Consider the following 16,202-nt stretch of genomic DNA (forward strand, 5'->3'; position numbering starts at 1 on the left):
TTCATCCCGTCGTAGCATGGTGCGGTAAAATATGTTATGAGAAAACGATCGCTCAACAGCATATATTGGCATTACTTGAACGGGTGACGGTACTACTTTGACACGGAAAATATTAAATATTCGCATATTGTTTTATTGCCATGGTATGTTAAAATGTTCGTGGCGTCAGTAGTTTCAATGATATGTCACTACGAAGGGAAACTACATGGAAAGTGAAAATTGCAGTTATTTTCCAGCAATTTACAGTTTGGATTAAGTGATCGAAGGTTGTCCTGAAAATTGAAGAATGAACACTCCTTTATATCTAATCCAACGACCTATTTGGAGTTTGTCTCACTGCATGAAACCCATAATTCGTCGTAGTTTGAGCACGAATCACTAAATACCCTTCGGTCCTGAGGTCAAAGCCCACCCCCTCTGTCTGTGAGCTGCATTTTACTTGGGTGATGGCAGACATAACGGGAACTCTGTGGCCATTATTTGTCCCCAGGTCGCTGACTGGTCAGGCATGCTGTATTACCTTTGTCATTGTGTTTAATGCCAGTGGTGAGGGATTTTTATATTCAGGATTCGGCGTGAGTAAGTGCTTGGCCCTCGCAGAGTTTTCTCCATTACCTCCCCTGCAGGCATATAAATAGTGGGGCCTAAAGAAATGTAAAACTGTTAGACTTACGCCACGAAGTTTACTCCACGAAAGTCGTATGTATCTAAGTGTAGTGGGTAGGCTGGTGGTCAATGTTTTCTCCACGCCTCACCGAAGGTTGGGTTTCGATTCCCCTACCAGGAATTTTGATGTACACATATAAGTGAGAAACCCTTTTTGCACATCTGGAAAAAATCTCAACTAAATGATGGCTCAATTGTACGGATTTGGGCTATAATGCTTGATCTCCGCTTTGGAATCCCTAAGAAATAGTCACGATACCAGTTGGTGCCCCATCTGTGGCATCCGTCATAAACACATGCAAAGGCTGGTCAATTGTTCACCATTCATGGTGTTCACCGCCCTGATACCTCTGGACTATCGCTACCAGCGGCGCGTTTCATCCACCGACGCCTTCTGTATCTAAATGGAGATGATCCCTGGAAACTTTCAACAACTCTTTCAACACTGGAGCGGTTGGACTGCCTCTGTGGTGTAGTGGTTAAAGCGTCCACCCGGAGCGGAAGGTCGTGGGTTCGATCCCCGGCCGCGTCATACCAAAGACGCCAAAATATGGTACTTGTTGGTCCCTGCCTGACGCTCGACATTAATGGGTACAGCAAGTACTGATTAAACTTATAATGATCTCGAGGTAAGTATAGCCAATATTGCCTGAGTGGGGGTATTCATTCTTTACTGCATGCTTGGTATCTCAGCGAGCTAGCACTATAAAACCAGCTTAAGTCTGGGCTGCAGTACAAGCAGCCACGGGGCGGTGGGGTAGCCTAGTGGTTAAAGCGTTGGCTCGTCACGCCAAAGACCAGGTTCGATTCCCCACATGGGCACAATGTGTTAAGCCCATTTCTGGTGTCCCCGCCGTGATATTGCTGGAATATTGCTAAAGCGGCGTAAAACTGAACTCAGTCAGTCAGTACAAGCAGCCACACATACGCATGCTCGTCGTCATGTGAGCGAAATATTCTGAGAGTACGACGTTAAACCTCACCTCGCATCGCATCGCATCGCATCGCATCGCATCGCATCGCATCGCATCGCATCACCTCACCTCACCTCACCTCCACCTCACCTCACCTCACCTCACCTCACCCGGGTGGTTGGGTAGCCGAATGGTCCAAAGCATTCGAGTTCTAATTCTCACATTGGTACCACATGAAGACCATATCTGGTGTTTCAATCCGTGCTGTTGCGATGTAATGGCTAAAGCGTCACACTCACACGTAACGCTGCAGCCTCGCTCGGGTTCATAATGCTGCAAGATATTACAGGGTGTAGGGGTTATCGTGTTGTGAAATCTATCCTTTGAGTAATGTACGCCCATTGTTCGGTTGTTTTTGCCTGTCTGCGCAAGGAATCAGACCACAAGGAAACCTTTATCCCAGTGAACTGCAGCTGATATCGACCGAACATGACATGGTTCGTTGGTGCTGTGATATCAGTCCGTAAATGACACAAACCAACAACAAAGAAATGTGTTGTAATTAACAACTGTATTCTAAAATTAAGTGAGATCACAAAAGAATACAGACCAGTACAATGGTTTTAGTATGGCAGTACAAAATTGTGTGACAGTACATATATAACAATGGCAGTATAATATCAGAGCAGTAATTACAGTAATAAAGACAATGGTTTAATATTCATTACAGTAATCCAACACACTAGGGCCAGCAGGGTGTTATGATCATCATATACAACACTGGTCTTGTTGTGGCTTGAGATGGAATTTGATAGGTTAACTCCCCTTAACACCCAAGCTGAAGTCCTGAAATTTCCTTACAGTTCCCTGTGTTCCCGAAGCTGCCTGTAAGGTTGGAGCACAAGTCACAATACAGCACACCACTGCCCCTCACCGTATACAATGTATTACACCTGAACACGACACATGATGCTCATGAGAATATTTTTATGGATATCGTTGAGAAATCTACTGCTTGTAAGCTTGCCCTACGTGATCATATAGAAACATTTTACAAAGTGTTCCATAAATAATCGCAGTGGTCGTGAAGAAAATTGTTTGCAAGGAAGCATCTACTTTCAGCTTTAGTTTTAGAGAAATGCATTAATGTGAATGAAAATTAACAGAATACGAAATGGCACTGAATATATTGATCGATGCCCTTTAACCTTCTTCACACTGTCACCTGGCGTGAGGTGACGAATAATGGAGTACTCGTCCTGGCTATATCGCTGGCTCACAGAGATACAATACTATGAATGCCCGTATCAGATTCACTTCACCCTATTTTTGTTATTGATTTGCTGTAAATCTAAATGTTGGTTTCGTACTTGACGATTCAGATTATTACAATTTTGCTATTATATCGTTTTGTTATTTACACCCGTACATACACGTAAATCTAATTAGAAATGAAAAGTTTACCATCAGTGCTAATACGAAATGTAACAATTTACCATGTCTGTAAGGTTTGAAATGATATACATACAACAGATGGATAGATGGAGACATTAATATCTGTTACAGAGCAGTGAGATAGCCAAGTCGTTTAGGCGTTTGCTCGTCACGCGTAAAATCCGGCTTCGACTGGACACAGGCATTATCTTCCAATTGACAGACAGTCGATTGACAGACACTGAACTAGAACACTATTATAGAATATTTCTATTAAAAAAGTATCTACTGGAAGCTACTGTGCTACCATTATACATTGATATTTGAAAGATATTATGTCATTCTTGTTATCAAATGAATATGTACTTGGTCAGGCGCAATTTTTTCGTGTAAGCCCGATAGGTTGAAAAGCTATATATTTAGATAGTATTGAGGGTTTGCCCAACCTTTTCAACAACAATCATGTGTAAGCCCGGGCTTTTTTTTACAATGGCAGCTAAACCCCTGTTGGTATCAGATATCTTATGTTTTTATTAGGACTATTCCATTACAATGTGTAAGTAACAGGTAGTAGCTAATCCGTTCATTGAATCTAAATGTTGTTGTTTTAAGGCGTCTGCGAACTGCCTGTCTGCGTAACAGGAGGATACCGACACAATCAGTGAAGTCTATTTCCGGTGACAACGCGAAAGGTTGGAATAGTACTCAACATGGCGTAAACTGCCATTACTTCACCTACTACTATCACTGTCTCTGATCGTGACAACTCTGAAAAGTATAAGTTTACACTTAGAAATGCACTTGTCAAATGACAAATGTAACATTTGCTATATCTGACCACTGTCTAAATGGCCTTGAGTATTTATAACAGTAAGGGTGAACCGAACCTGAGATGACGTTCCAATAGGCTCAGGGGGGCGCTACCACAGAACTGCTGCGACAAAGATGACCAGCATAAACCGTTCATATTCTTGTCATCCATATATGTGATAGATTCATAAATTCACTAAAATTATTGGCATTACAAGACATTGTCTGTTTACTGATGTTTCCCGTTTACGTATGTACTCAAACCTTAACCTAGAACCTCACTGAAAGAATCGATATTCTAATTGTATAATGGTTTAAACAGAGTATGGTCGCGATTGACTGATAACTATAATACCCTTTAAAACTAGATATGCATGCATATTCACATGCTTGAAATTAATCCTCTTTACCTGCATTGATTGTATCGGTATCCATTGTTGTCATTTGACAAGGTAGCGCACCATTGCTTTCGCTTTACTTCCTCTTACCTGACATACGTTCCCCCAGGACACTGCACAGTTCAACTACGTATACTTTGATCAGTTTCATTACTTGTTATGAGTATGAGGTGGACATCATAAGTCTATGATACCAATAGCATATTCGCTCACCTCTATGATTAATTTACAGCTATGACGTGAAGAAACACCCCATTCAGCCAGACTGTAGGACAGCGACTTGTAAATAACTACGCAATCTACGCAATTGTGATTCGATGACATGTGCCAAACATGTATCAGCGAGCCTGACCACCCGATCCCGTTAGTCACTAAGGGTGGGTTGCTGAAGATCTTCACGGGTTCAAAATACATGAAATCAATTATATTGATACTCTGAGATATATAGTACAGTCAATGTGAAAAATAAGGCAATTACCAAATTATCATAACTAAACTAGGATATATATTGATGTGGTCTATATTTAAATTTCAGATATTGATAGCGGCCACAAATCTTGACCTGGTTTCAAACCAAACCTTTGAATAAGAAATGTCCTAATCAACCCCAAACTATATTCTTTAATTATGAATAGGAAGTTTACAAATCTTCAATAAACAAGGGAAATGCAGGCTATATAATATTGTATATATTGTAGTATATATAATATATAATATCATTTTTTAAGACATAAATTCGCAAATTTAAATTTTCCACTCAAAACTAAGTGATATGATACCACAATTTCACACTTGAAATGAACTGTTTTGAAACACTTATTTGTGGCCACCGAAACTATTTGAGTGTTAATTTATATTTATATGTGGACAGTGTTCTGTGGAAACAACTTTATTATGTCCGACACCATCTAATAAAATTAGATATTTGACATGATGAATGTCTTCGTCCATGTTACAGTCCCATCAGAGAGTATGTGGAGATTTGGTGCTTCCCACAAGAGTGAGTGCGTTTTGTTTTATGCCTCACTCAGCAATAATCCAGCTATATGGCGGCTGTCTGTAAATAATTGAGTCTGGACTAGACAATCCAGTGATCAAGAGCACGAGCATCGATCGATTGGGAACCGATGACATGAGTCCACAAAGTCAGCGAGCCTGACCACCCGATCCCGTTAGTCGCCTCTTACGACAAGCATAGGTTACTGAAGATCAATATTCTAATCCGGACCTTCACGGGTGCTTCCCACAAGAGCGAGATTGACATGGATCTGCTCACTATTCATTTTGGCTTCAATCATGGTGTTCGTACATCAAACCAATTTTCCTTTTTACTCTGTCAAAAACAAATAAGCGTGGAACGTGTAAAAGGTCAATTTGTACGCAGTGCTTTATGTGTACATAAATTTGACAGTGGTAATGTCCAGAATACGTTCAACAAGTTGAACACACAAGTATGTTTTAAGAAAACAAAACTTAGGAATTGATGAAAGATGTGTCTATTTACGTCACACCCATACCGATATGTACCCTCCTGTAACAAAGATCCAGATTAAGTATGGAAGGGATATGAGTGAGAGAGTGGAATCAAGATTCATGTTATGACAATGCGTGTAAGCTCATTCATGGACGAAAAGAAGAAGTGATGAATGTGTCAGACAATGAAAACCGTACGATCATTGATATGATGCTGATAGACCGAAACATAATCGGGCGAGTCGGGCTTCGAGCCCACGATTATAGTTGTTCTGTCGTACCAGACAAAAGACCTTACAAGAGACGCATTTCTGCACAACGAATTGCAAGACCTCAGACGACAGGGTCAACCGTGTACATTTTACAAGGAAGATTACTCACAGAGCTTCTGTGTATCGAAAAAGCAATAGTGTATATTCCCTGAACATAGATCGAACATAGATCATGATTAAAACCATGAACATCCTAATCCATACGTTACATAGTCACATGTCTGTAGTTGATAACTTGATGTCAAGAAAACTTAATCAATAAATTCTATAGCTTTGTTTTCGGGGATGGCTTGTTAACTTTTGCATAAATAGCGGCAGGGTCTATCGGAGGGGGCGACTTGTCTTTGGAAACATTTTCAGGGTCAGTGTGAACTGACTCTTTAGCAATGTTTGTGGCTTCCAACGACTTCTTTGGCTTGATCACAACTGCGTACATGTCAGGTGGTCCGTCTCGGTGTTCATCAGGCGTTTCGTCTTGCGGCGCAGTACTACCAGTTGTTCCGCAATGCTGGTCAGCGACAGTGGACTTACCGTTGTGCTGATCTACAGTAGCAGGTGTTATGTCGGATGTCAGTCCTGGATGAAGTTTACCTTCAACTGTTGGGTTGTTGACCTGCTGTTCAACAGTGGTAAGCGGCTTAGTCGGTTGTGCGTTATTCATATCTGCTGATGATTCGTACAGACTGTTTGTGACTGTGATGACCTCGGTTGGACCTTTGCTTTCTTCTTGCAATTGTTTGTCATCTTCTTGTTTGTCAACACGGCGACCCCTGGATGAAATTATATACGCATCATATACTGATATTGCCTTGACCATTAGTTCATGGCAGTTGCATCGTGACTCGAAAGCACCATTGTGCTAAACGTAAACTAAAGCAGTTGAGACAATGGTGCGAGTTTTCTGAACTATGAATTTTATTTTATTTTCTATTTGTGGTAATGCATTACCTTGAACGCATGAAACCTACTTGCGGTCAGACATTGCCATGTACCCTAAACCACATGAAACCTCCTCCGTCGTGTTGTGGTTAGAAGTTTGCGGGATCGATCCCCGGTCGCGTCATACCAAAAGACGTTAAAATATGGTACTTGTGGGTACTTGCCGGCGCTCAGTAATAATGGGTACAACAGGGACTGGTCGGCTCGGAGTCAGTATAATGTGTCTGAGTGGGGTATTCATGCTCAAATGCGGTATGGTACCTCAGTGAGCTGGCACTATAAAAATAGCTTAGGTCTGGGCTAGTACAAGCGGCCACACATACACACACATGCACGTCATCATATGATCGAAATATTCTTAAGTACGACGTTACAACCCATTTCATCTCATCCTTAACGACATGGAACCGTCTTGCGGTAATAGAGCGCGATGCGAACACAACTATATCAAGCCAACACAATGCCTCCTCTGAAACTACAGTAACACACTGCCGCAAAGCACATGAAGCCTACTTGTTGTAAGAGGGTTCCATGGGAAGACAACCACATGACGCCTACTTCCTAGCAATTAAATAACGGAAACACTTATCATTCAACAAATACCTTATTACTACCTATAAAAGAAGCACTTACCTACCTTCGGTGGCACACTACCTATAACAGAAGCACTTACCTACATGTGGTGACAGACAACCTATAACAGAACCACTGGCCAACCTGCAGTGATATACTACCAAAAACAGAACCACTGACGTACCCGCAGTAATACACTACCTATAACAGAACCAGTGACCTACTTGTTGTAAGAGGGTTCTATGGGAAGAAAACCACATGACGCCTACTTCCTAGGACTTAAATAACGGAATCACTTATCATTCAACAAATACCTTATAACTACCTATGAAAGAAGCACTTACCTACCTCCAATGACACACTACCTATAAAAGAACCACTGGCCAACCTGCAGTGATATACTACCAAAAACAGAACCACTTACCGACCTGCACTAACACACCACCTATGACAGAATCACTGACCTACCTGTCGTGATACACTACCTATAAAAGAACCACTGACCTACATGACTATAACAGAACTACTGACATACCTGCAGTAACACACTACCTATAACAGAACCACTGCCCTACATGTGGTGATGCACTGCCTATAACAGAACCACTGACCTACTTTCGGTAACACGCTACCTATAAAAAGAACCACCCGACTACCTGCAGTTACACACTACCTGTAGTAACACAGAACCACTGACCTACCTGCGGTGTAACACAGCCTGTAACATAACCACTGACCCACCTGCGGTGACACACAGCCTGTAACAGAACCACTGACCTACATGCGCTAACGCACTGCCTATAACAGAACCATTGCCCTACCTGCAGTGGCACACTACCTATAAAAGAACCGCTGACCTACCTTCATTAACACACTACCTATAACAGAACCACTGACCTACCTGCAGTAACACACTACCTATAACAGAGCCACTGACCTACCTGCTGTAACACACAACCTATAACCGAGCCACTGACCTACCTGCTGTAACACAGTATCACAACGATGCCTACGACAAGGAGAAGTAGGAGTCCACCACCGACACCACCGGCAACAGCGGCCACTGAAACACATAGATATTGTTTTAACTCATATGTAACTGGCGGCTAATTTCAATCGTGGTTTGCGGCAATAGGCCTGAGTGCCCATTTCACTGACACAAATGCCATGCAAACCATCAGCAAGCGAACAAAATGTGAATTGTGGATCACTTCGTTACATAAGGACCAACAGCTGTGATCTGGTTCATTAATGATTCAAGGTAATCGCCGCTGGGATTATCACATATATCGTTAATGTCTTTATTTTGTTTATTTAGACTCCACTAAACAAATGATAGGACTCGGGTGACACATTTTCTATGACATTTTCCCCAATATTTATGTTTTCAAATATGTACATAAATATGATTGAGCCGTCAATACTTCTAGATACAAGCAACTGGCTCCTTTCACGAAGCAACCTTTTCTAAGGGTAACCTTAACTCCCATTCTTTAACATTGCACTGAGGTTACCTTAGTGACTTACGATCACATTAGTGCTTTGTGAAAGGAGGCCCATATCTTCCTGCGAGCTAGTGTATAAGGTTATCTGTCTTCGTAAATATAAAGCAAATTCGCACAAATGATAATTTACAATAATGCACAAATCAGAAAACTGTATCTGTTGTATACAAAGAATGTTATGCACTGATATGGTAATGATTTGTGAAAACACATGGTGGCATATCACATTTCATTAAGTACATGTATGTTACAGTTTTACGTCCTATGAGGTACGTTTACTGGAGATGTTCATACCGGGGAAAGACGTTTGTTCCAATGTTGTGCCAGGTTTACTGTCATCGGCAGAAGATTTAGTGTTTGTGACGGGTGAAGTTGTTCGGCGTTCTGACGATGACACTGTTGGCGCCATAGTGGTAGACGTCGACACAGTGGTAAGTGTCGACGTAGTCAAAGGTTTATTTGAACTAGGTGTTGATGTGGAAGATGATGTGAAGTTATCGGTATGAAGTGGGGATGTTTTTGCAGGTAACGCTGTAGTCGTCGATATTGATGAAGCAATGAAGTTAACCGTTGTTGTTTGCGCTGCCGTTGTAATTGATTGAGACGGTTGTGTCGTGGTCGTTATAGGAAGAGGGCATTCTGTAGATATGTTGGCCGCTGCGGATAGAAGGGAAATACTGTCAGAGGCTATATGTATATTTTCAATAGATTTCATTAAATTAATAAGATATAATAATAATTGTTATTTGTGATAACTATTTTATTCAAGTGAACGATGCTGCAAATATGAGCCGCTAAACTGAACTGTACTGCAAATGGGATAGTGTAGGTTCTTGTTTATTGTACCCGTGAAGGTCCAGGTTACAATTGGCCTTCAGTAACCCATGCTTGTCGTAAGAGGCGATTAACGGGATCGGGTGCTCAGACTCGCTGGCTTGGTTGACACATGTCATCGGTTCCCATTGCGCAGATCGATGCTCATATTGTCTGGCCCAGACTCGATTATTTACAGACTGTCGCCATATAGCTGGAAATTTTGCTGAGTGCGGCATAAAACTAAATTCACCCATTCACTCGTGTATACTAGTATTTCATCTGAAATGACGTGACCTCATGCCAGTTAATTTAATAATGTGCTTATATGTAGAGGCGGGTGCCACTATTCACAAAATCATTTACCGATTTAGCGCTATGTTTCAACTGCAATGAAACACTTGTTACACGTGATATTTACGTTGTTATGACCTGCCCTATGTACGGTTATAGTTGAAGTGAAAACATACCTGCTGCGGTTATCTCTATTTCTACACAAAACCTGACATCTGGAGAGTTGAAGGCATAGGAGACCACATTGGTACCTTGATACATAAGTGCAGGTGTCGTGGACGTCCATCCACAGTCTCTCCTTGAACCATCAACCAGTGTCAGTGTACCTCCACAGGTTGTTCCATTGTTAGTCATGCTGACTGGAGTAAAATACACTGTCGCTGCAGCACCTGTGATAGTCAGGTTACAGTCACACCGCTGTACACCGCCTGCTGGAGACCCGCGTAGGTAGAAGTGACGGTCTGTGGTTGAGCCTCCTTTACACATCTCTACAACTGCGAAATATTCAAGGGCAGCTTTAAACATTACAAGGTTTTATAGTGATATTAACAGACGTGCAAGAGAAATGTTTCCAGTTGGCATAAGTACGTCCACAAAACTAATTGATTAACACAACAGGCACAACATGTTGTAAACTATACCTTCCAAAACGCCTTACAAAGAAAAGAAACAGTCATCGATGCTTGTTTTAGGTAGCAGACGATTCTTTTACAGATGACAAAATGCCATTATTCATTGGTTAACTTTATAAATGTCCTTCTTAGATATTAGAATGTGCAGTAATTCATACGTGAAGGTTTACGTCATACCTTTTAATGCAGAGTTTCCCCCACAGGAGCTCCCTAAAATGAAAAGAAAGTTTATCATTGTGTTATATGTCAATCCATATGACGTGGCCAGTAAGATAGCACTAAATATGTCTGTTGAAAGCGGGTTGCAAGAAGCAAGCTATATCATAGGTCCACGGTCTTAGGTATTTACCTGTACCTATACTCTCCCAAAATAGAAACGCAAAGGTGATTTTCTTAGTTAAATTGCTGCATATTTCGACGAACATGTTTTACAAAGTAACATAGTTAACAAATGTTACTTCAAAGTTTGTTGTTACTGTTCTATTTGATTATAATGCTCAACCACACCGTCTTATATTTTGTCAACATTTGAAAAGGAATTTTAGAATTTCATAATGTTCCATTTTTCATAACTGGACTCGAATATTCGTTATTCGAAATACCTCCAAAGGATGGAAAGCGACTGGAGATTTAACGCCCATCACAGCACAATTTCAAGAGACAATGTTTTTAGACTGGTACCTACGATGCAATTCCACTAAGTTATCGCCCAACGTCTGGCCCACCAATAATTGTTAAGGATCACAGCTGTAGCTCACGTTCACCCGGGTCTTCCATCCATGCTATCGGACCGTTACAAGGGCAGACACCGCCTTCAACGTTTCCAGCGGCGTTGGGTGTTTGCACAAGACGTAGTATGTGAGATTGGACTTTGAGTCAGATGTCATTTTGTTATGATATATTTTTTTTATGTCGACACCGGCGTTCATTCGTTCAATGGCGTGCTAACATTCAGTCATGGAAGCTGAGACACTGGTTCCCGAAGAATTTGGTTCATTGAGGATTCTCGTTTATTACGAAGACATGAAGATTTTGGCAAAACTGTGTTGTTGAAATCGTTAATTGTTCAAGATTTTCAAGTTGAAACAAACTGTTAACCCAGATATACAATATACGTATACGAATTCAGTGTGACAACAACCAACAGGAAAGAAATATTAATATATTTTATATTATATATAAATTTTGTATTCTAAAATTAACTAGAAATTCGAAACAAATTACAATATAACATGCAGTACAAAATTCAATGGCAGTACTAAATACATAGTAGTTGTAATAGCAACAATGGCAGTGACAACATCCGACTAGAATTCGAAGCAACACTGGTAAAGCTTCCAAATGACTCTAGACTGGGTATCCAAAGTGAAAGTATGATCTTTAGCAAACCGCTGGTCTTGATGTAATGTGATGCCCCTAAAATCTTCAAGAACTTTCAAAATCATGCTGGATATATTTATGCTGTTTAGACCGTTGATTCTAGTCCCTTGACCCCTAAAGCATCACAACATAGCAGCAGCACACAACACTGGTAGTCGCGCCGCCCCACAAACATACGTAGTGTGTGGTCCCTTAGTGTTTGACGTTTTGAAGAGTATATACGTAGAGGCGTGATCATGTTCTAATTATAATAACATTCAAAACGATGGTTCAGTGTGCCTCAATCGGGCTGTAAATAAATAGAAAAAGAGACAGGTTGCAACCTACATCAATCATTCACCATTAAAGCAATAACCAGATCTCTTAGAATGTATTAACGATTTAAACCCAAATACCAATACCTTAGTGGTAACTGACGTAGTATACTCCCAATGCCTTTACCTTGTGTGCCTTTACCTTAACCCCTGTGTGCTGTACATCCTGCATTTAAGGTTGGATTGATGTGCACGAATGCAGTTGCCTGGCTTACATTATCTATGGACAAACAGCATCTGGCATCATGTTACAAAAGATAATAACGGCACATTACCTGTCCTGATCACACATGTTAGATGAAACAATCCAAGTATGATACGTAGAGAGATCATCCTGGCCACATATCTGTACTGAAATACAACGTGTATGTCGGAACAACTATCTTCATCTACTTCCTGGTTGGTGGGCTTCGTACAGGCCGGCCTCACACGGATACAACTTGAGATAGATTGCACTGTAACCAGTCACCCGGAAACATTGTCATGGTATGTAAGCGCATCTAGTTTCAACAAGACAAACACTGCCTTTATATCCAACGAAAGCAATAATGTCAACAATGTGATCGTCGACATGTTTTGTCGACTTCTGGTAGTCGTGTCCTATTTTCATCGTGTAGCTGTCCTGTAAATTTGAAGATTACGTATATTATCGACACTGATGTTCTTTGTTCATACCAAAGCACAACATTCATTGTGTTCTTCCATTATCAATATTTTATATCGTTGTTTACTGTACATATGTGATCATGCTCATTAATTCAATGTCGACAAATATTTGTAAACTTCGCGTTTAAACTGATTTACATTGAACACATATTTTTCTGACAGTGTAGGGCAGTTTATAACTTAGTTTGCCACTCAATCGAGCACTTGTCGTCTTCTGCATCCATTTCTCTAAATATATATTATTATGTGATGTCAAATCGGTGAGTTTGTGAGTGAGTGTCTTCGGCGTGACCACCCAACGCTTTTAGCACTAGGCTACCCCACCGCCCCTGTGTGTCAAAGTGACATATTTCATCTTCATTGGACTTGATATCTCATAATGCTAAATTTCGTTCCTCGTGTCTGTATGCTAGGTGTATTTATGTCACTATCATTTACCTGTTGATATTTCCTTCTCCACGCAGATTACATACATGCAACTGCACTGACCACTTTTGTGTTTAATTGACTGTAAAACTAAACAATTCCCAGCCAAACCTTCTACGCCACTTTCAATTTACCTTTTTACCTGAACACCAAGCAAAAGCGTTCAACCACTGAAATGGAGTATGAAAATATCCTGCTTGCAAGTTCGGATTATTCAGTTGTCTTCTTCTGTTCATGACTGTTCTGCTCTATACACGTTAAACTCGTAGTTATGTAAGTTCACGATTTTTTGCAGTGTTTCAGCCTCATGTTTCAGACAAACACTTAAGGAAATATAATTTTACATTGAAGTCGAATAGAAGAACATTTACTTCTGTATATTTTGTGAAACTGAAAATGTTACCATTTCAATATTGGTGAAAAGGTTACATACCTTTAAGGCAAGTATCAACTGAGGAATCTTTGTAATCTTCTGACTGACGACGTTCGTCGTGTACAGCTTAGATCAACATAAGCAATACCATAACACATCTGGTCTATTCGGTATGATTTGTTGAGCTTTAGATGAAAAGGGGAAACTTATATCCATTACATAATATGTGGGAACCTAATCAGATATAGGTCGCCTAGATGTCTGTCTAGCTCCTTATAAAGAAGATAGAATGGTGAGTGAGTGAGTTGGATTTTACGCCGCATTTAGCAACATGCCAGCTTCAGACATTGTATCAATATGTGGAATCCCAACCCGAAAATTCGGTGTACCGAGCGAACGCTATAACCACTAGGGACCCGTGAAGGTCAAGGTTAGAATATTGATCTTCATTAACCCATGCTTGTCGTAAGAGGCGACTAACGGGATTAGGTGGTCAGGCTCGCTGACTTGGTTGACACATGTCATCGGTTCCCAATTACGCAGATCGATGCTCATGCTGTTGATCACTTGATTGTCTGGTCCAGACTCGATTATTTACTGACCGCCGCCATATAGCAGGAATATTGCTGAGTGCGGCGTAAAACTCAACCCACCCACCCACTATAACCACTTGGATACCACACCTCCCCAGATAGAACAGTGACTGAGCATGTTAACCTGTTGCAATATTCCATAGATCACGGAGCACACCAGATATTGACAACTTGAAAACATGTAAGTCCAAGGAACAGATAAGAGTGACAACTTGAAAACATCCTTCAAGGACTGTATAAGAGTCCAAGTGGGTTAATGAATTATGGTTGTCTATTTCTGAAAACGATTATCAAATACAGACAACACTTTCTGCAGGTGCACAACTGACGAGGCATTCGCATACGATCGCAACCATAACAAAACGTTACCGCTAAAACATTCCAGTTCTATCACTCAAGCTGAAAAAACGCTTCCCTCCCTCATAAAGCGGACAAGCTCTGAAATAACTACGATATTGTTCTAGCCTGCCTCACAGTCCCTAAACCGCAATATTTTCTCTTCACCCAGCCTTTCTGCAAGACCAAAGCTCCAACTATAGCAAGTCTATATTACCTCAGATTCTGAATCTCCCATCTCAGTTAGGCCAGGAGCCAGGAGCTGAAAATTCACATATTAGTACCACTCAGGGGCCTCTTTTCAAATTAAAACGCTCACTCCGAGTTATTTGTTTCAATCAAAATTATTTTCCGAGTCGAAGCGTCAGTCTAATTCTGTTCAAGCGGTGTTAAACAGTATTCATTCTTTCATGAAACGATGGCAAATGAAAGTTGCGATATCAGTTGCGATGTCTATGCATTCGTATGTAGTACAACAGCCTTCAGGTAATCGGTAACCTTTTTCAATCGCAGACGTGATTATTAATTTATTTCTATATTTGGATGTACAACGGGGTTTAATTCACTCGCAGGGTTCAGTTGTAAATATATTTGAATTAGCCATCTTAATCAATATTGAATGCATGGCAGTAATAAATAGTTACTGTATCATCCCAATGCAAACCGGCATGGGGTAACTTCAAAAGAATATGACGAACATTTGTTTTGAGTTGAAATATACTATATTTTCAATATTTATACGTCAACGAAATAACCAAACGTGACCCCGAGTCGATTTGAAAGGTCGTAGGAGACCGGAAATAGAAGAACAGAGAGTACATGTAAGTAGAACATGACATGAACATGTGTTGGTATGTGAATACACAATGCCATTTAGGAAGTAGTCAGAAGTAACAGATGTGACACAACACTTTCGCAGTAGGGGTTCAAAATTGCGTATTAGACTCAACTCAAAAAGTACTTAAATTGGTACTTCACTGAAAAAGTGTAATTCCTAATATAGTATGTATATTTGAGTAATTTCTTAACGGCATCGTGTATTCGCAGCTTTTGGCAATGGGAGCCACGCCAATTGTCACTTATCAAATAGTACATGATCTCGAGTACCAGTTGTCAGACTTCCATTTTTGTGGAAGCCGCAGTCGCTGAGGGAGTTAGATCGTTGACTGAAGACGCTGGAGATAAGGTGCCTGACTCTGAATGTGGGTTAAGATCCAAAACGTACTAGAATAAGTTCTTTACTGGGAAAGTGTCACCACAGCGATAACATATTTTACTCATATTGCGTTATCTAAATGTTATGGTTTTGGTTAATCCTGCCATTTTTGCTTGTTTGTAAGAACGACAGGGCGAAATTGTCCTCTCCAGAATTTCATTTGATCATAGCTGTC

The 16,202-nt window shown here is 40.7% G+C and overlaps 1 protein-coding gene across 1 annotated transcript; it reads right to left on the minus strand.

Moving 5' to 3' along the window:
- Positions 1–5,591: 5,591 nt before the first annotated feature.
- On the minus strand, positions 5,592–12,856 carry LOC124265014 (mucin-5AC-like). The gene is made up of 6 exons (XM_046699798.1): positions 12,693–12,856; positions 10,901–10,933; positions 10,268–10,585; positions 9,279–9,641; positions 8,461–8,542; positions 5,592–6,737 (listed from the first exon to the last, which is right to left on the minus strand). The coding sequence occupies exons 1-6, from the start codon at positions 12,748–12,750 to the stop codon at positions 6,233–6,235; spliced, it is 1,359 nt and encodes a 452-aa protein (XP_046555754.1). The 5' UTR covers positions 12,751–12,856; the 3' UTR covers positions 5,592–6,232.
- Between the last annotated feature and the right edge of the window lie 3,346 nt (positions 12,857–16,202).

The sequence above is a fragment of the Haliotis rubra genome, unplaced genomic scaffold (genome assembly GCF_003918875.1).
Source record: "Haliotis rubra isolate DU_JTF1 unplaced genomic scaffold, ASM391887v1 Scf956, whole genome shotgun sequence".
NCBI lineage: Eukaryota > Metazoa > Mollusca > Gastropoda > Lepetellida > Haliotidae > Haliotis > Haliotis rubra.